The sequence below is a fragment of the Anabrus simplex genome, chromosome 9 (assembly GCF_040414725.1).
Source record: "Anabrus simplex isolate iqAnaSimp1 chromosome 9, ASM4041472v1, whole genome shotgun sequence".
Lineage (NCBI taxonomy): Eukaryota > Metazoa > Arthropoda > Insecta > Orthoptera > Tettigoniidae > Anabrus > Anabrus simplex.
In genome coordinates, this window is record NC_090273.1 from 95,734,163 (window position 1) to 95,756,362 (window position 22,200).

General features: G+C 38.5%; 1 protein-coding gene across 4 annotated transcripts in view; it reads left to right on the plus strand.

Annotated features, from left to right (window-relative positions):
* The first annotated feature begins 388 nt into the window (after positions 1–388).
* The window catches only part of LOC136880954 (uncharacterized), a 51,106-nt gene continuing 29,294 nt past the window's right edge, over positions 389–22,200 (plus strand). For 2 of the 4 annotated variants that reach the window (XM_068229215.1, XM_067153503.2), the window contains exon 1: positions 8,089–8,134. Coding sequence is in view for 2 of the 4 variants with exons in the window: in XM_067153500.2 (XP_067009601.1) it covers positions 3,458–3,460; positions 8,024–8,134 (114 nt within the window). In the remaining 2 variants the exon portion in view is untranslated. Of the gene's footprint in view, positions 431–1,174; positions 1,379–3,360; positions 3,461–8,023; positions 8,135–22,200 lie in introns of those variants that run through there. The other 2 variants (XM_067153500.2, XM_067153501.2) reach the window with 2 other exon arrangements.

Sequence of the window (22,200 nt, forward strand, 5' to 3'; positions counted from 1 at the left end):
GTCTTCGCATGAGAAACGACGTATGGCGACTTCTCCGTCGTGTTTCTGGGGTAACTCGAGCTATGTAATTTAATTAAACCTTACTCAAAATGTGTAAACTAGGCACTTCATCTAGAATTCTGTACATAATATGGAATTCCGTAGCGAAGCACGGGTACATCAACTAGTTGTACATACATTTTGATGAAAATCCAAGGTAATACATATGTTTCATTTTTGGTACCTTGGGCTATTTCGCAGTTAGTTGAGACCGGGTTGAGACATTGGACGAGACATCGAACTGATTTAGACAGTTCGACTTGGTTCGACCCCTCTGGACCACTACTTTTATACATACTCTTTGGGAGTAGATGGAAATATATCTTTCAAGTATATATGTCCTCTTTGTGGTTGAGGTGATTTATTTCGGTATTGATGTTTCTTCTCGTAGGTTAATAAATATTTTCGAATGAACATGCATGAAATGCCATTCCTAAGTAGACGAATGTCGTAGTTACAACCTTGTAATTAGACCGTACTTAGTATATCTTTTTATCCTCTGCATTGCTTTAATACGTCCCATTAATTAATCATTATTGCCAGTACTGTATGCAATTTTACCGTATTTATTTACATTTAATGCGCGAAATATGGAAGCAACATATTATCTTGTCATGTCTGAAATACTATTTTTTTGGGTAGGGTGTTATAAGTTGTACATATAATAGCGATTCATAATGTGATATAACCTAACCTTAACTTTGACAGTAGCCATTCGATACAAAGACTACAAAATAAAGTCTGTAACTTATGTTCCTGTGATGAACTCGGTTGAACTATACTTATTATATGCGAACGAATTTTTAATATTTGTTTAAAGAGCAATAATTTGAATGAATTCGACGGTTTGAGGCTATAACAGTCTGTTTTCAGAACTTGAAGGAAATAGGTGTTCTGTGAGAAATACGCCTATTGTGGTTTGAATTAATTGAAAAAAAAATCAGTTCATTTCTACACGTTTTAATAAATGTATTGAATTTTTAGGCATGGAAAGGAATTTCTAACTAGGAAATAGTACACCATCTCCCAGCGTACTGGCTATCAAAAACATTTGGGCAGTGTGGTGTTTATAAAGGATTAGGCTACATTTGCATACCAAATACATAACTCCCAAGTGATCATTTTTCTTTTACAGGCAGCAAAAATGAGAACAAAGCTATCTAGGAAGAGGCCCTGTAAATAGGCTCTTTGAGATCTATTTTGGATGCTATTTTTATATTCTTGAGAATGGAGGAAACTTAACAAGGGAACGGTGGTCTGTTTGATGTTTGAGCTCTTGTTCCTCTGAATATGGTAGCCTACTGGAACTGCCCTTGGTCCTTTGGTGATTAAGAAGTTGGTGAGCTTTCTATTATCTTGCAACCATTGAAAATAAAGTGTATTATGTAGTCTCATTGGTGCTACTTCCATATTTGTATGAATCTCTTTTAATACCCATTGAATTATCAGTGTAGTTTTATGTATGTATCCTTGCATGTGCTCTTTCTTACTACAATGCTGAGCATTGTTCTGGCCAAAATAGTGTTTGGAATTTTTTTAGACTCTTTCTCTTTTTAATATCTCATAAGAACTTACAAGCCAAAGGAGGCTGTTATGACTGGAAATCAGGCTTTAGTGGTTAGTACATTTTCTGACATGGGGTCTATATTAAAGCATTAGTAAAAGATGATTAATTTAATACCAGAATTTTGATTAAGAGAAGTAAGCAAGTCATGTATCCAGTGTTAAGGAGTTGCATACAGTAGCTTTTGTCCATAAGATATCAATAATAGAACACAACTACATAACAGTAACACTAATCTAACCAACTGTACTACTTGGCTTACCTTTCAGTGGTTATCTTTCATGTGATTTTACTCCTCGGTTTACCATTCTAATTCTGCATAACTTAATAGGTAACTTAGGTTGTGGTACTGGTGGTGGTGGTGTTTGTTGTTTACAGGTGCAAAACAACATAGTTCTCAAACCCTTGCATGGTTTGTAGGGCTGTAATGTAGGCCTATGGTTGTGTTTTCTTATTTGTTTTTGTCTCTTGTTCCTGTTGCTCCCTCTTCCTATACGTACTGTTGTTGTATTTATCCTGTTATGTGTGTGTTTTTATATTCCTATCTTTCTACGACTTGTATTCACTCTTATTTTTTCCTTTCCATTACTGGTATTTGCATTGACTTGTTGGAAACCTTTTCTCTTTCTGTGTTTATCTTTCAGCACATATATTCATCTTTATCTTTTTGTCTTCCTTTTTCCTATCTTTTATCCTTCACTTCTCACATTAAGATGGCCCCTCAGTGAATTTGATGTCTGCTCTCCTGTGGAAGCTGGTAAACAAAAACAAGCTCGTTGGGGCTGAGAAGAAATGGATGTGGAAGTAGACTACTGGGAATGACATTGTATGAAGATGTGGTGATTGTCCTTGTTCTTATGTGTTTTCAAGCTTGTCTCCTCTTAACTCCCTCTATGGATCAGTGGTAGAATGTTGGCCGCTGGATTTCAAGACTGCAGGTTGACACGCAGCAGAGGTAATAGGATTTTTGAAGGATGGGAAAAAGTCCATTTGACACTCCATGTCGTACTATGTTGACATGTGTAAGATCTCCGGTGACACATTTTGTGTAACAAAATTAATTATAACTCAACCACAGAGATCATAACCCTATGACCTGCAGTTTCTTTACATGAAATTCAAACCCCAGAGACATGACTTTTCAGTTCAAAAATCCAATATGCTTTGACTGTTATTCAAACTACAGCTGCCATGGTAAGAAGCCAGTGAAGATTTCACTTGGCTATCATGCCCCATGAAGTAAACATACTATTCCAGAGTTAAGATGTAGAATTTCTTATTGTAGTGATGACAATATTGGAAAGTCTTGTCTTGTTGAGCCAAGTATTCTGGCTTTTTGATAATAACTGTATTTAAATGTGTTCTTCTTAACTTTGGATAAAAGAAGTCCTCATTATCTTTACTCTGCCCTTTCCTGTTGTTATGCTCTTATCTCCTCTAGGCTTATTCCTATCCAAGAACTCACAACTTATTGGTATACATATTTCAATAGGTTCCATATTTTAAAAAGGAATGTGACAGCTGAGTGGCATTGTTGCTGATTTCTCACCAAAGTGGCCACGGTTCAAATCACAACCAATGCTCATGGTAAATTTGAAAAGAAAAAGTCATATCATTGTGGTTTGGAATTCATATAAGACTGGAAATCTGGTGGCTATGATCACGATATCAATGGTCGCATAAAATTATAAGCTTGGTTACTTTTTTTAAATTGCATACCATATTAAAATGTTTACATTTATTTTGTTGTATTTCAGATTCCTGCAAGATGATGATGTTTCTGAGGATTGCAGGTGTCGAAAGCTAGAATGAGTTCCAGTAAATATTAAATGTGAATGCTGAACAAGAAGTAAAATGGTAAGTGGAGAATTAATGATGTCATTTATATAATGTAGGGTAATGGCACTATATATCGAACACCCTTTATATATTGAACACTTCGCACATCTCATTGCAAAATAAGTATATCGATAAGTTTTCACAACATCTGATATTTCTAAATTCACCCCTCCAAACTTAGCATAATGTCAGTTGATAGATTGAAGGCGTTACCGTGTTGGCGAGCGTGGGAAAGTCTCATAACTTAGATATTGGCGGGATTTTGATGAGATTGTTGTATTGTTACTGAGGTGCAGTATCCCTGTGATTATCTGTTTTTGCCTGTAGAATAGTGTCTTCAGAAGGTATCTTTTAAATAATAGGTTGTATTAACATACATAACTTACATGTTAATTTAATTTCTAGTGTTGTGAGTTTTCACCTATCATCATATTTATTTCTAAAGTAAACTACTGTTCTATATTTGACTCCCATTTTATAATATTGAAAGGTCGTTGGATAAATGAGGTTCATTCACTACAAAAACAACTCAGTATCGAATGCCACTGAAAATTGATGGGCTGTTTATGATTTTACTTTGTAGTATTGTTTTCTTTAGCACCAATATCCACATGTCTGTGGTTGTGACTCCTGAGGCATCTATCTGTAACCTGAGAGCGCCTTAATTTGAACCCTTATTGGGTATAGTTAGATTTATTTTACGATATCTTGTGTCTGTTTGATGCCGTTCAGTTCTTGCTTATTTCCCATAACTAGTGCTCAGAGCTTGACAATGGTCAAAATTAAGACGCCCACCGGGGGAAATGTCCCAAAAGCCAAAGTTAAACCTGTTGAAAAAATGAAACAGTTTCAATATTCATTATCTGACTTGACTGAAGCTGTTTAAGAGGTTAAGTCCGGTATGATTTCCCAAAGGCAGGCATCTAAAACATACCAGGTCCCTTTAACAACATTAAACGACAAACTATCTGGACGTCAGAAGATTCAGACTGACCTTGGCCGGAAGCCGTTCCTGAGTCCACGAGAAGAAGAGGGCAATAGTGAATGGGTAATCAACATGGCTAAGAGAGGATTTCCGTTGAAGAAAAAGAATTTACTTGACACTGTTCAGCAAATTGTGCAGTCATCAGGAAGGAGCACATTGTTTAAGCATGGAGGACCTGGTAAAACCTGATTCACGTGTTTTATGGGACGGCATCCTTTCCTGTCTCAGAAGAAGGCTGAAACCATTTGAAACCATTAGCAAGGGCAGGGCTGCTGTCTCGGAAGAGAGAATACGTGGGTGGTTTGCAGGACTGTTGTGCTACCTGGAATCTGAGGATGTAAGATCAATTATGGAAGACCCAAGCAGGATCTTCAATCCAGGCAGACAAATTTTCAGTTCCATAAGGTTTCAGGAAAGTACCTTGGAGTTAGAGGCGAACAGTTTCAAATTATAACCTCTAAAGAGAAAGAAGGCATAACAGTGCTTGGAAATTTCTGTGCCGACGGGCGTTGTGCCCCAACAGTGATCGTCTACAGCAACATACGACTCCAGCAATTTATCAAAGATAGTGTACCTGAGCCTTGGATCTACGAGAAAACTGAAAGTGATTGGATGAAGGCCCCAACATTTCTGAACTACCTTCAGCACTTTAGGTCATGGCTAGAGTTAGAGAAAATTACACTTCCTGTTATTCTGTTTCTTGATGGACACAGGAGTCATTTATCCCTTCAAGTCAGTGAATATTGTCATGACCATGGAATAATATTGTATTGCCTTTTCCTTAACGCCACCCGTCTTCTGCAACCAGCAGATGTGGGGGTATTTGCACCTCTAAAGAGAGCTAAAGAGACGAGAAAATTCAAACTCTCGGTGCATCAGTACCAAGGTAAATTTTGCACCCATGTTAAAGAAAGTTTGGGATGATGCTGTTAGGCCAGATATTGTGAAAAGTGCCTTTCGTAAGTGTGGTCTGTATCCACTAGATCCCAACACTGTGGACTTCACAAAATGTGTTGCAGATATTTTTAAAATCCCAGTGGGAAGGCAACAGCAAGAGAGTGAAGAAGGAAGCCCTTCATCCCCTTCCACTTCCAAACAGGAGTTAAAATTTGTGCTTGATGACCTGGAAGAATTTTTGGCTTCTTGTGTTCTCAATAAGTTCAATAATAATAATAATAATAATAATAATAATAATAATAATAATAATAATAATAATAATAATAATAATAATAATAATAATTGTATTGCCTCAACTACCGTGTGCGGACATTTCAATTTGACGCCATCTGGCTGTCTGCTCGTCAATTTCCACGTTCCGTTTTACTCCAGGCCCACTAGATGGCGGACCGAGTAAACCAAAACTTTCTTGGGCGTCTGTGGCTGAGATTTTAATGAATTTTGTCGGGTAAACACCAAATTTGTCACCGGAGATCTTTTACATGCTGACATTGTACGACATGGAGTGTCGAATGGACTTTTTTCCGCCCTTCAACAATCCGACTATCTCTGCCGGTTTGAACCCGCTATCTTGGGATCGGGAGGCCGACACTCTACCGCTGATCCACAGAGGCAGCTAATAAGTTCAATGACAAACTAAGACGTGATGGAGAAAAAAACATAATCATGGTGAACTAGATTTGTATGCTTATGAAACAGTGTTACAACTCGGTACAATGCAACACATGAAACAATATCGGCTAATCAGAATAAAAGGATGACAGACAGTTCATCAGAAGAAGATGGATGATCAGGGCTGAGACGATTTCACGTGGAATAATGAATGTTTAGAGGTGTATGTACATTCTACCAAGAAGGATCTTCCTGGTGCCATCATTTTGAAGAGTGGAGTAAAAGTTCACAAGCCAAAATTATTGAATGAGCATGAAATTGCTTCAGAACTTGCTTGCTCACCCACCTCAAGTAGTAGCGAGGATTCTTTCAAATATTTTCTCAAAGTGCCTCAAGTACCAGAAAAACCTCATGAGTTTAGTTTAGATTATGGAAAACATACGTGATATCTTCATAGGTGTACTGGGAAGAATGGAAGATAAAGAAAGAAACAAGGAAGACTAAAGACATGTGCCTCTTTCTGTGGAAAGATAGAGATAAGAAACTGATGTTTGTGTTCCTCAGGACATTTTAATATGTATTAATATTGTCTCCTCTAGTTTTGTGATTACCGGACGAGTTGGCCGTGCGATTAGGGGCGCGCAGCTGAGGTTGCATCCGGGAGATAGTGGGTTCAAGCCCCACTGTCGGCAGTCCTGAAGATGGTTTTGCGTGGTTTCCTATTTTCGCACCAGGCAAATGCTGGGGCGGTACCTTATTTAAGGCCACGGCTACTTCCTTCCCACTCCTAGGCCTTTACTAACCTATCGTTGCCATAAGACCTATCTGTGTCGGTGCAACGTTAAGCCAATTGTAAAAAAAAAAAAGTTTTGTGATTTATATTTAAGAATCATTCTATTTTGTTCATGTTATTACAACCATATAATGTCTAAAGGTAAAGTGATTTATAATAAATATATCTGTTCAATATTTAAAACACTGGCAACCAGGAATGAGTTAGCTGGAAAATTTATAATGTCCAATAATGGACCAACTATATTGGTATTTAAAACCTTGCCGTTCGATATATAAGAATCATGTTCGTTGAATAAGACCTCACGGATCAATATATAATGCAAACCGTTCGATATATGGAGGAATACAACTGTTGCATTTAAGGGCGCCTCGAGCTTACAAATTATACATTTTAAAAATTTGAACAAGGCAGTTGCAACCAATGGATATTCTGTTAAGGTTTTATCATTACTTCATAGGTCTGTTCTTCACTGAAAAAGAAATACTGCTCAGTAATTCATAGAGATAACGTTAAGTGTTCGATATATAATGCCACAACCCTATTTGGGCACACACAAAAGAGACATGGATGGTGACTTTGGGCCCCAGCTTTATTTGGCATTGTTTCCACTTCATTCATTCAATCAGTCAATCAGTTTATAGAGTTTTCAATAGTGGTAATGACACTGATAGTTGCATAAGTTCATGGTAAGACCTCTTTTCATTTACTTACTATGCCAGATAAATTTGGATGTATTCACATCCCATCAGGTGGGAGTGATTAAGCCTCAGTGTATGCTGATGTGTTTTTTTGAGGCACTGAAAGTGTAGGCAAAATTTACTCAGATAAGCTGCATCTGCAAAAGGTTGACTGTTATCAGAGTTGAGTGGCATTTGGGGAAAGAATAATTGGCATATAAGAGCAGCCCAAACTACAGAAGCTTCTCACATAAATACTCTTATGTCCAAACTTTGGACACTGATAGATATAATTGAGAATTAAGATCAGTTCTCTAGAAAGAAGTAGCCTCTTCAAGATCTCTAATGTGTTACAAAGAATGAAATAGGAAATTTCCAAATGACAAGTCTTCTTGTTACCTGGAAATCACCACGACAGATGGGGACAACATTTTAAAGCTGTTGAACACATTTTATTGTTGAGAAAATTGAGAAGTTTATAGGATCCAGAAATATTCAGAAATGGTCATTTAAAAATGTCTGTTCTAACAATATTGCTGCTGTTCTTTCCATAGAATGGTGTGGGTGATCAGCAAGGAGAAGGAGATTCATCCAATCTGCATGATTCTATTTATCTCCAATCTGGGTGTCTAAACGTTGACTTGGATGACCGAGATGTTCCCACGGTAGGTACAGTGATATATTAGTCCAAATGTGAAGATTCTGTATAGCATTGTAATGTTATTCGACTGTAATATTACAGAATTATTTAAATATAAACATAACTACAATCAGTAAAATAAACAAGATCATAAATATATATATACACATACCGTATTTACACGAATAAACTCCGCATATTTTTAAAAAATTTGAGGCACGAAATTGGGGTGCGGGTTTTATTTGTGTCAAGTTTGGCAAGTTTTCGATGTTGGATGTATAGTTATCCTTTGTGTAACCGCAGATGGAAGAAAACTGCCTCCATATGTCATATTTAAACAGAAAACAATTTGGACTTTTAATTTAAAAATGCAATTTACATTTTAAAAATAGTATTTTACAGAGCAATTTAAATTCAAAATTGTCCGTGTCATGATAGAATGCGTCTTCCGGAATGTGCAGGGGTAGCTTTCCGCACTTTCTTTCACTTGGGTGTGTCGACAATGTGTTTCATAGTTGCTAAGTTCGAGTGAAGTCGTAATTCTTTTGTATTCAGCGTTTTAAGAACGCCATAATATCATGTAACAGGTAGTGTGCAGAGAAGCAGAATCCGCGAACACTGGTGATGCCGACAGTTGGCGAAAAAGTGTGGCTCATAATTATAATCAATTCGTACGCACCGAACAATACTGTCAATGCCAATGAAGATGCATTGTATTTTAATGCCTATCCAAAACGGACATTTTTAAAGGAGATACGGTCACTGTACTGTGCTGCAATGTAGACGAAAGCGAAAGACTTCCTCCCCTCGTCATAGGAAAGCTCAATAAGCCACGATGTTTTAAGGGCGTCAGGTACTTTCCGTGCAAATATAAGGCATCTAAAAATGCAAACATAACAATAATCCAAAAAATAAAACACTTGCACAGGGAAGGCAGCATAATTTGTTCTCATCTCTGAGTCGTGTTTCTTTTTCTCTTTCGTTACGTGAGGTTATGTTTGACGCTGAGTTATCAAAGTGCATTATTTGCATACTGTAAATGCACCTTGTTGGATACATTTTGAATTTTTTCCATGGCATTTGAAAGTTTTAAACTGTGAATAAATGTTAGTTGCATGCAGTAACGGGTCTTGAATATTTTGTGATGCGGCGAGGGTAGATATTTCTGAAGCACGAGTTGGCATTTAATTCCAAATAACGTAATTCGAAGTCAGATTGCGTCCCAAAGAGTTTGAATTAACGAGGTTTTACTGTATCGCAAAACTAACGTCAGTGTTCACCGGTGTGTCTTTTTCAGGTGTTTACATTTCACGGAAAGAATTATCCACCACCGGTCGTGTTAATATCCGAGTAAAAAGAGAGCGCGTGTGATAAGTGTTTTAGACGTGGAGTGTGACGAATTTGAAAGTAGTTTAGGAGAGGATGCTAGTGATGCAAGAGACAACGAATCTTCCGATCTACAGGGAATTGAACTATTGCAAGTTCAGATTAATGAAATACCTAGGACTACTTGCTAATTTTATGGCAAATATATTTTATAGCAGTGATAATGTATTTTTATCATCTCAAATATGTTCAGGCAAAGCAGCTGTATCCGTAAATTTACACGTTCATATTTGCGGAAAGACCGCACGTACATCGCGGGGTGATATGTAATGTTTGTTTATGCCTACGTTACTGTTTCGATGGAAGGAATTTTAGTTAATTCCAGTTTTTCAGAATAATCCCTCGTAAAATTAGGGTGCGGGATTATCCGGCGGTGGGGATTATTCGCGTAAATACGGTATATTCATAAGAACATCAGCACACCTACTGTGTGACCACAAGGATCTTGTTTGGCAGTGGGAAAGTAAGCAAAGAGTAATATTTTAAAATATTAATTTTTATTTTTGGTACCACAATATATGGTGGGAAGTATTCTTCCCAGGGTCTATTTTGAATCACACTCAAGTACAGCAAAACCTCATTAATTCGAAGTCGTTGGGACTAAAAAAATTGGACTTCGAATTACATGATTTCGAATTAACCGCCAATTCGTAATTCAGAAGTACCAACCCTTGCTGCGTTACAAAATAATTCTATGGCCCGTTACTGCATGCAGTTAACCTTGATTCACAGTTTAAACCTTTCCAATGCCATGGAAAAGAAAACTATTTCCAAAATGCATCCAAGAAGGTGCATTTAGAGTATTCAAATAATGCACTTGGAAAACTCGCTGACAAACATAACCTCTCGCAAAGAAAGAAGGAAAGAAAGAAAAAAAGAAGCACGATTTAAAGACGAGGAGAAATCTATGCTGGCTCCCATGTGCAAGTGCTTTATTCATTGGATTACTGTACTGTATGCATTTTAGATGCCCCGTGCTTGCACAGAAAGTGCCCAATGCCCTTAAAAGATCGTGGCTAATCGAACTTTCCTAAGAAGAGGGGAGAAAGTTTTTCGGTTCATTCTGCATGACAACACAATACAATCGCTCTATCCTTGTACGATTTCCCGCCATGGCACTTCTCTCGTACTTCGGAAGCCGCGTCCCAAAGTACTCGAAGACCTACTAATGCATGCAATCACCTTCATTCACAGTTTAAACCTTTCAAATGCCATGGAAAAAACTATTTCCGAAATGTATCCAACAAGGTGCATTTACAATGTTCAAATAATGCACTTGGGTAAATCACTGACGAACATAACCTCACGCAACGGAACAAAAAATCACACGATTGAAAGACGAGGATAAATTATGCTGGTTCCGCTGTGCAAATGCATGAATTTTTGGATTACTCTACTGTTTGCATTTTTAGATGCCTTGCACATGCACTGAATATGCCCGATGTCCTTAAAACATTGTGGCTTATCGAACTTTCCTATGATGAGGGGAGGAATTCTCTCGCTTCCGTGTGCATTGCAACATAGTACAATGACCCCCCACCCCTGTACGATTTTCCGGCTGGCACTTTCTCCTTTAAAACCATAAGACCGTTTGAGCTCGGCATTAAAAGAAAGCAATGCAGTTTCATCGGCAATGACAGTATTGTTCGGTGCCTACGAATTGATTATATGAGCCACACTTTTTTGTCAACTGTTGCATCGCCAGTGTTCGTGAATTCTGTTTCTCCGCACACTGCCTGCTGCGTGATATTACGGCATTCCTTAAAACATTGAATTCAAAAGAATTCTGATTTCACTCGAACTTAGCAGTTATGAAGCACAGTGTAGACACACCGAAGTGTGTGAAAGTGCAAGAAGCTACTCCTGCACGTTCTGGAAGACACGTTCTCTCATGATGCGGATAAATTTTGAATTTAAATTACTCTCTAACATACTATTGTTTTAAAATGTAAAGGCAGTTTCTAATTAAAAGTCTGAATTTCGGTAATGGGGCCGACATTGTACTTTGAATTACGAATTATCCGTATTTCGAATTAAACATTTTAAATTACATGCAAAACCATATCTCATGTTTCTGGGAACGAGAGCTTCTTTGAATTAGGCGGGATTTTGAATTAACCGATTTCGAATTATCGAGGTTCTACTGTAGTAGGTTATTTTATTCAAAATAAATTTAAATTTGTATAAAACTCAAACATTTCACAGTTAGAGGGTCAAATACATTCTGTTACAAAGACAGAGGAAGGTAAATTGCAGTACTGTTAGGACACTGAAAACTTTGTTAGGCGATGTCTTACTTTCCATGAACCTTCCTAAAACGTGGATCCACACAGAGTGCATGACAGTGGAACAAGATATGATTGCACTACCTGTGATAAATTTTACACTCGCATAATTTATCACAGGTAGTGCAAACATATCTTGTTCTCCTGTCATGTACTTTAGTGAAGCATAAACGACAGTGTTTGTAAGTTGCAGTCGCATATCCTCAGGCACTTGTTTCTTATTACCCAGGAAACTTACAGGGTGTCCTTTCCGTTTACGTGACGAAAACCCAGCAATGATTCGTCTTGCAAGACTCAGGCGAAAAGATAGTTGGTCTTGATAAGTGTTCTCCCGTCTGTTTGTCTTCCTCAGTATGTAAGCATTGACTGTTACTAAGTGAATAAGAAAAAACAAAATTCTGTGCCACCACTTCAGTTATCATTTCTCTAAGTTGATTGAAGTGGTCACCTCCATCCATTATTTCATTGTAAGTTGCTACTTCGAAAAACAAACCGTATTTACTGTTTCAAGAGCTTATATCCCAACAGTGACTTCTCATTACAAGTTCAATTTCAAAGTAAATCACTTCCTATCCAGTTCAAATAATGTACGAGTAGATGCCAGTCACTTCCGCTTCATTGCCTCTTCTAGTTTCAATAATGGGAGCTTCACAGGTGGGAAGGATACTTCCTATGGACAATAAAATAAACTAGGGGTGGTAAGAAGGCTTCTCATGGACACAAGAAAGTAAATACTTAGGTAGGAAATCTACTTCCCACAGTCTGTGAAAGGGTTAAAGTTGGGAACAGGTTGCAATGCAGTGCATATTCATCATCCTGTGTTAGTGATGTCTCTAGGCTCATATCTCATTCTTCTTTCAGCTTTGAAATGATTTAGCTAACCATTGTTGCATTAATTTTAGTGTTATTGCAAATATCTGAGCTTAGTGCTTTATAACAAGCAACTCCATTGTCCTTCCTTCAGTAAACTGTTTCATTCAATCTACGCGATTCAGTTTATCTCCACTCTGGGTGACGAAATGTTGACTTGGATAACAGATATGTTGTTTCTACGTTAGGTACAGTGATATACCGTATTTACTCGTGTATTAGACCCCTTTTTTCCCCATTTTACAGCCAAAAAAAGATAAAGGGGGGTCCAATATGCAATAACCTCAAATTTTGTGCAGTGAAAACATGACTTCTAGGCTATAAAGACCTATAAATTGTATATATAAACATTCTACACTGTTCCTTAACAAACCTATGAATGAATTTGAGTTATACTGGCTATTTTTGTTGGACACAGTCTAGCTCGAGCGGTCGAGGAGAGAGGTTGCGTAGTGAAGTGCGTGCTGTAAACATGGTCGGCATTGAACAGTACCGGGCCGCTATTGGGAAATGGCAGTCAAGGCAGAAGGAGAAGACCAGGAATGGATTGGTGATAAGTACGGACGGATTAAAAATGAGTGAAGCGGTGCTGGTAGTGACAGTGATAGCGGTGCTACTGGTTATTGGGGGGGTGGAAGTAAACCCAGGCCCAAATACCAGTGGAAAATATAGTACGGAGGATTTGGCCGCACTCAGGGTGGTTGTAAGTGAAGTTATGCAGGAAAAGTGTCAATGGGAGAAGGTGCAGGAAATTAAGGACATGATGGAGGAGCAGAGAAAGGAGATAGGGAACATGAAGAAATGGCTTGAAACGAAGACTGAGGAATCGAGCAGGAGAGTGGACAATAATGAGAAAGAAATCGAGTTATTGAGAGGGGAAGTGAAACATCTGAAAGAGGAGGTGATGAAGATGAAGAAAGAAGCGGAGGGGTACAGGCAGGAGAGATTGAAGAAAGCCATATTTATATATGGAGTTGAGGAAGGGGCGAGAGAGAGCAAGATTGAACTGATATCTAAGGTGGTGGAAGTTATACGTGATACAATGAAGATAAACTTTAGTGAGATAGACATAGACGATGTAGAGAGAGTTGGTAAAACCAAAGGTCGGAGGCCAATTAGGGTTAAATTGTGCTCAACCTTAATGGCAGAAATTGTGTTAGGTAACAGTAAGAATTTACAGGGACTGAAAATAGGGGTGAAAGGAGACATGGGAAGAGAAGGAAGTGAAAATATGAGGATCTTGAATAGGCACTTATGGAGAGCGAGGAACCAGGGGCTAAAGGCCTGAATAAGAGGACTGAGGTTGGAGGTGACATACGGGCGATGGGTTAGAGTGCATTCAGTGGCGAAGCTAAAGGAGATGGTCGCAAACGAGAGCGCTGAGGGCGGTGAGTTGACAAGGCAAGATGAGAAGAAGAAGAAGGAAGAAAAGGGGAGGAGGAGAGACGTGGAAAGGGAGGAGATCATCTCAGAAGAGAACGGGCAGTGCAGTCCGGATACAGAAGATCAAGATAGTGAAGTGGTCAGCGAGAGAGAACAGCAAGAAACCGTGAGAGCAGAGTGTAGTGTTTTAGTGAGCGAGAAAGGACAAGGGAAGACGAATCAACAGGAAGGTAAAGCAATTTTGAGTAAGAAAAGAAGTATCAGTCTGAAGGATATATGGGGAAAAGGTCGGATTGACAAGGAGGATAGGGAGGAGGGGGAAGGGAATAGATCGGTTAAAAGAGATGGGAGGGAGACAAGAGATGAGAGGGCGATAACGACTGATAGGTCGATAATGACTAGGAGCAAGAACAGAGGGGGAGATACAGAAGGGAGTGAGGGAAAGTTATAACTATATTGGAAAATAGGATGTGTAAATATAGAGGGATTAATGAACAAATTAGGAAATAAGAAAGTGCGGGAAGAAATTGAAAGTTTCGATGTGGTGGCACTACTGGAGACGTGGCTGGAAATAGGGAAGGAGATTACATGGAAGGGGTTTGTGATAAAATATAAATATAGAAGAAAAGAGAGGACTAGAGGCCGCGCACCTGGAGGGATGATAGTTCTAATTAGGGAAGAAATTAGTGAAATGGTGGAGGATATAGAGACTGATATGAAAGAAACCATATGGATGAGATTGAATATGGGAGGGGTTGAGGGAAGGAGGAGAAAAATAAATCTAGCCTTTGTTTACTGCCATCCTAGTAATTCAGCATATGCAAATAAATATTTTTTTGAAGAGTTACTGGTAGATATTGGTAGGATAAGAGGAATGTTTCCAGGGGAAGAAGACATGTTGTTATTCGGGGATTGGAACGCGAGAATAGGGGAACAGAGCCCAGTATATAGTAGGGAGGATGGAATGTGTATGCGGAAAAGTAGGAGTGAGGACAAAATTATAAATAGTTGTGGAGAGAAGCTCCTGGAGATGTGTGCGGTGGGAAATTTATATATTCTGAATGGGTGGATAGAGGGGGACAGGATGGGGAAATTGACATATGTTACTGAGAAGGGTGGTAGTGTGATAGATATGGTTTTGAGCTCGGAGGGGATGATTGAGGATATTGTAAGAATGGAAATAGGAGACTGGATTGAATCACACCATTTCCCGGTGGGGGTTATGTTGAAAAGGGGGGAAGAGAAGTGCACAAGGAAGCTGGATGGGACGAGTGATAAACGGGGGAGTGGATATAATAAGTATAAATGGTCAGAGAAAGTGGGCCGAGATTGGAATAGAGTAGTAAAAGAGGAGTTACAATTCCTGAAATATGGGTGGGAAGGGGCCTTAGAAGAGAATAATACTGATAAAGCCTTAGAGTTGCTGCTACATCCAATAAAGATAATAGCGCAGAAGACGAGATGTAGTAAGAGAAATAAGAAGGAGGGAGAAGAATGGTTTAATAGAGAGTGTGAAGGAATGCGGAGGAAGGTGATGATTGCGTTAGAAGATTATAGAAGGAAAGGTGGGGACCAAGAAAGGGAGATTTTTTGTAAATTGAGGAAAGAGTATAAAAAGAAAATTGGCGAGACAAGAAAGGCGTGGCTAGAGGAACAAATTGAAGTCATAAATAAGGATTGCAAGACAAATAATTTTGAGAGAGTTTGGGACAAGATTAATAAAATTATTAAGGGTGGAAGGAATAAAGAGAAAACGAGTACTGAGGAAGAGCAATGGATGAGGCACTTTGATGAATTACTAGGGGAAAAGGGGGAAGAAGGATGGAGAGGGACAGGGAAAGAGGTAATTTGGAGGAATAGGAGAGTGGCAATATATGATCTGGATAAAGAAATCTCAAGGGAGGAAATCCAGGGAGTGATAAGCAGAGTTAGAGCCAAGTCGGCCGGGGGATGTAATGGTATAAATAACAAGTTTTAGAAAGAAATTGGCAAAAATGAGATAATGATAGAGGGCATAGTTAAACTATTCAATAAGATATTTGAGGGAGGGAAGTTCCCGAAGGAATGGGAAACAGGAATTATATGCCCAATATACAAAGGGAAGGATAGTAGGAGTAGTGTGAACAATTACAGGGGCATATCTCTGCTGGATTCCTTAAGTAAAATATACACTGGAGTGCTAGCGAACAGGATAAGTAGGTGGGCGGAAGAAAATGAAATATTGACAGATTATCAAGGAGGATTTAGGAAAAAGAAAAGAACGGTGGACAACATTATGATAGTAAAGACTATTCTAGAAAAGTATAAAAGTATGGCTAGAAGTACGGTTTACGTAGCAGCAATAGATTTTGAGAAAGCTTTTGACAAGGTGAATAGAGAGGCCCTATTAGAGAAATTAGGCAGGTTAGGGATTTCAGAAAAGATGTTGAGGGCAGTGGAAGGAATATATAGGGTGGTTAGGTTTTGTGTTAAATTGGGAGAAGAGAGACTGAGTAGACCCTTAGAGTCCAGGGTGGGTTTAAAGCAAGGGTGTAAATTATCGCCAATACTGTTTATTTTATTTATCAACGATATTTTAGAGGGATTTGGGGCTGAAAATTGTGCTGTGCCGGTAATTAATGGTTTAGAGGTACCAGGACGGATATTTGCGGATGATGTATTATTGATGACGCTAACTTCAGGGGGGATGAATAGAGCGTTAAATGCAGTGACGCTATTTGCGAGTAAATGGGTATTGAGAATTAATGGAAATAAGTCTAAATTAATAGTAGTCCAGGTAGACAAAAGAAGAAAGATAGAAGGTAATTGGGTAATACAGGGAGAAAGTTTGGAACAGGTAAGGAAGTTGGAATATCTAGGAGTTATTTTTAATGACAAAGGAACGTGGAATGACCAGATCAGAAGGGCGAAAAACAGGGGATTGGCAGCCCTAGCCTCAGTCAGAAACATGCTAACCAAATATCCGGGTATCAGTTATAAAACCCTGAGGCTAGTGTTAAAGTCGGTAATTCTTGGGAGGGTATTGTACGGCGCAGAAGTTTGGGGGCTGGATGAGAAAAGAGAGGAACTAAGAAGGATTGTTAGTAGTTTTGCTAAGTTAGTAATGGGCTAACCGAGGTGCACAGCAAATGCAGGGGCGGAACTAATGTGTGGGGAGGATTTGGAATCAGAGGGGGTAAAAAGAATAGTGAGATACTGGATGAATTTAAAAAGTCAGGAAGGTGGGAAGATAGTCCAGGCAGCGTATGAACAGCAATGTAAGAGCATGTATAGAGGGGGCTGGCTAGAAAAAATAAAGGGATATGTGGAGAGGATAGGATTAGGACACCTGTGGGGGGAGGTATGGTCGAAGACAGAAGTTAGAGGGATGAAGATATTGGAAAGGAGGATTAGAGATATACATAGCCAGAAATTATTAGGGGAAAGCAGACTGAGAAATTCGTTAAAGGTTTTGACGAAAATAGAGGAGATAGCAGGGTTGAATATTAGATACGTTGATAGGTCAAAACGATATGGAATGATGTGGTGGTTGTTAGGTTTGCCAAGGAATACAGGTTGGATGCAGGGGAGGGATAAGACAAGATGTATACTTTGTGGAGCAGGGAATGATGAATTTCATTTGCTAAGAGATTGCGAGGAAACGAGGGAGATAAGACATGGATTATTGAGTGAAGAGCATCGGAAAATATTGGGAAGGGGGGATGAGAAAGCAATCTTGAGATGGATTATTAAGCAGTGGGAAAAAGGGGGTGAATTGAACAGATATTTATGCGCGGCAAAAAAGGCCTGCGAGAGTAAAATGAAGGAGGCTGAGTTAGAGGTTGGACAAGGGAGTAAGGGGGGTGGAATAGTTTTGTATGTATATGGGAATAGTGGGTATAAAAGGGAAGGGGATAGTATGATAAGATTCAAATGAGCTAGGGAAGATAGGAGTTGTGTACTTAGTTGAGTATGGGAAGTTGGGTAATGATATGGGATTACATGAAGGCAAGGTCTTTCTGTTTGTGTTAGAGTTGGTGGGAATGCAAGTGTTGAAATGCTGAGTGGTGTTGTTTGCAGTATTGATTAGATGTAGGTCAGTAACAGTAAAGTGACGAAAGCGCAGAACGAAATAAGGACACTTGATGAGAATGCTTGAATATTGAATAAGAGACTGCTACAGCAAACGACTGTTACGAATAATACCCTTATACATAGATTATTATTATTACTATTATTATTACTTTCATTATTACTATTACTATGATTCTCTTTTTTTAGTTTTACTCTCTTGATTCTGGGGTGTTAATTCTACGGAATGAGGGGCATGGCACGAGGCTCTGAGGATGACTGCTGTGGTGGCTCTACTTTAAGGGTTTCACGTTTCCGGAGTGTCCAAACGAGCCTTATGACATGCCCAGGGGATACGATAATTTTCTCTTCTATTTCTTTTTTGGTGATCTGAGTGGTTTATTATTATTATTATTATTATTATTATTATTATTATTATTATTATTATTGCAGTAGTTAGTAAATTTGTATTCTCTATTGTTTATTTTTCCTTTTCTCTGTATGTGAACATGTATAGGGGCGAAATCGCCTGTTATGTTCAATAAATGTTCTACATTCTATTTTTGTTGGAAGGCAGTATTTCTAAATGTAAAAAGTCAATAAATGGTTAACACGACTTTACATGTAAAGTAAATATAATCCGTTTTAGTTGCTCGTATCACATCATTCGTTTCATCTCATTAATACCTCCGAAGAGGTCGACTTCAGGAAGGGCATTAGGTCGTAAAAACTCGCTACGAAGATTCGTCTCACTTCATACTCGACCCCATAGAGAAAAGGGATAACAAATAGCGGGAAAGGCTTCGGCAGGATGACCAACTGTTGAAATGTAAATAACAAAAGGTACGGTAGAGTTTGCTACTGGTGCTAGGGCGTTGGCTGTAGGTTTCCATCCAAGGCGCCATCTTGGGTGTTGGCCGCTATTTCCTTGCCAAATTTAAAGATAAAAAATTCATAATGTTCCGTATTGAAATGTATCACAATGAAATTAAAATAATAAATAAGGTAAATATTGAATTTTCACGACCGCATTGTAATCGAAACAGACTTTCAACGTTTTAGGTCGTGTTACGTACATGTAGTACGTGTTGAAGAGATGTTAAGTACAGAACAAAAATGGCCAACCGGACACCAGTGAGATCCGAACCCACAACCTCCCGATTTCGCGTCGGTTGCTCTACCAATTGAGCTATGGTGGCCTAGGCCATCTTTGTTCTGTTTGAAACCGACGCGAAATCGGGAGGTTGTGGGTTCGGATCCCACTGGTGTCCGGTTGGCCATTTTTGTTCTGTACTTAACATCTCTTCAACACGTACTACATGTACGTAACACGACCTAAAACGTTGAAAGTCTGTTTCGATAAATAAGGTAGTTCAACCTATTCAGTACAAATAAATATGAAATGTAGTATTACAGTACATTCCTATTTAATTAAAAGCGGAAGCGGTACCGGTTTCGACCCTAATCTGGGTCATCATCAGCCGAATAAATTGCAAAAAAACAATGCATAGATAAATAAGAAATTAAAGAGCGAGTCTTTCACAAAAACAGTGGAAGAGGCAAAAAATGTTAATGGGGATTGGCACGGTGCAATTTTAAATCGTAAAATCTAGAAGAAGTAGAAAGTCAGTCACTTATAAGAAGTAAGGCACGATCTTCTGAATAGTAGCACAATACACGCAAATTTCAGCACTGTCTCATATTGTTTACAAGAAGAGGTGAAAAGTTAAATGAGCCAGCGAATGAGGTGCGATGTCACAATATAATTAATGAATATGAAGTCCCAAAATTGTTTAGAAATCGAAGATTGAGCTTGATTGAAGCTCCTGAAGATCAGGCGCTATCTTGGGTGTTGGCTGCTGTTTCCCGCGCAGGTGCCATCTTGGGCGATAACAATAGCAGGAAAGGCTTCGGCAGGATGACCAACTGTTGAAATGTAAATAACAAAAGGTACAGTAGAGTTTGCTACTGTTGCTAGGGCGTTGGCTGTAGGTCTCCATCCAAGGGGCCATCTTGGGTGTTAGCCGCTGTTTCCTGCCAAGGCGCCGTCTTGGGCGTTGGCGGTAAAAGTAGCGGGAAAGGGTTTGGCATAGTGACCAACTGTTGAAAACGTAAATAAGTGGCACCTGGTGGCATGTTGGGGCACTAATGCAGTGTGAGTTTTAATACACAAGATAGCATGCCTCTCTTGTTGACGTGTTAGGGTTCTTAAGTGGATGAATAGAAGTTTTACACCTGGCTGCCCTTCTCAATTTAGATGAAGCCTTTTTGTACACACAGATGCCCTTACCTGTTTGAATTTGTGGAATTTATGATGGGTTATTAGTTTCCCTTGTTGGGGTACAAGAAAGGTGCTAAGTTGTATACTGGTTGCCCTTCCCTATGCCAAGGACTGTGTGGTTGTAGCTAGAGCGTTAGCTGCCATTTCATGCCGAGTTGGGCATAGGCATTTAGTTATTTAGTTTATGCATTCAGCTGCGGGCATTCTAAATATACTATAAAAAAGAATAAAGATAATGCCAAAAAAACTGTGAATAATGTTAAAACGGTATGCATTCGGCTATGGGGATTCTAAATCTGCAATAAAACACTACATTATCTTGGCAATTTTAAGTTGAACTCGTCAGAGGGAGAGGATTTCACCGAGTAAATGCTAAAATAGTTTCTGGGGGTGGAAGAGGGTTGAAAACATGTTTTTCAAAAATTCATTTCAAAACGTAAGCATTGGTATACACGAAAATGACTATAGCTCCTCAACGGTTTATCTGAAAATTATGATTCCTTTACCTAAAAGAATGTTTTAGAATGCTTTTTCAGATGAGTGGGTGTAAGGGGGTGAAAACCTGTTTTTTTTCTTCTTCAAAAATTGACCTTAAACATAAGAAATGTTGTGTTTTAAACCTAGAATTATGTTTAGATACAAAATGTGATGATTTTAAGGTGTAGTCAGTTTTCAACCCCTAACACAAAAACGGCTATAGCTCCTAAACGGTTTATCTGAAAATTATGATTCCTTTACCTAAAATAATGTTTTAGAATCCTCTTTCAGATAAGGGGGCTGAAAACCAAATTTTTTCCCCAAAATTGACCTTAAATGTAAGAAATGTTGTGTTTTAACCCTAGAACCATGTTTAGACTCAAAATGTGATTTTAAGGTGTAGTCAGTTTTCAATCCCTAACACAAAAATGACTATAGCTCCTAAACGGTTTAAAAATGACTATAGCTCCTAAACGGTTTATCCGAAAATGATGATTCTTTCACCTAAAATAATGTTTTTGAATACTCTTTCATATGATGGGGTGTGAGGGGGTGTAAGAGGGGTGAAAAGCTCCCTAAAAGTGACCTTAAACATAAAAAATGTTGTGTTTTAACCCTAGAATCATATTTATACTTAAAATTTACAAATTTTGAGCTACGCTACATTTTCAACCCCTAACACATTAAGGGCTATAGCTCCTAAATGGTTTACCCAAAAAATTGTAATTCTTTCACCTAAAATGAAGTCTTGGAAAGCTCTTTTAGATAAAATTAAGTCTAAGGATGCTGTTTAAATTTTAAAAAGGAAACATCTGAGGAAGATTTAATTAAGTAGACTAGAATAAGGTATGTTAGGTTGTTTTATGTACATTGTTTTAAATACATTTAAAAATTCATCCTTACATTGTGCACAGTCTTTTATTATTGGATTTGGTCCATCCCAATCATATCCACTTTTACCTCGGTGCTTGAAGTGTCGATGACGGCGTCTGCATGCGGCTACATCTGATGATGTTGTTAACATCAGAAGCGGTGTACATTGACAAAAATCCAGTAGATTAATAGGCTATTAGATGCTGTGGCATATGACGTAAACTTTTATGTGTATAATAGGCTGCAATAGCATCACTGACTAGCGAAAGGTAAATACAAGTACGGCATCGAACTCGGTGTTATGTAAGCAGGATTTACATTTACACTTTTGTTTTACCTGTTCGTGTGCAGATCTACCTGTTTTTTAAATATAAGTACATGACAGAGACCAATGTTATTGCTCATAAAATGGATCATCACCTTCTTCCCAGTGTCCTGATTCTATTCCACAAAAATAGCATCGAACAATGTCTTTAGTGCCAATAA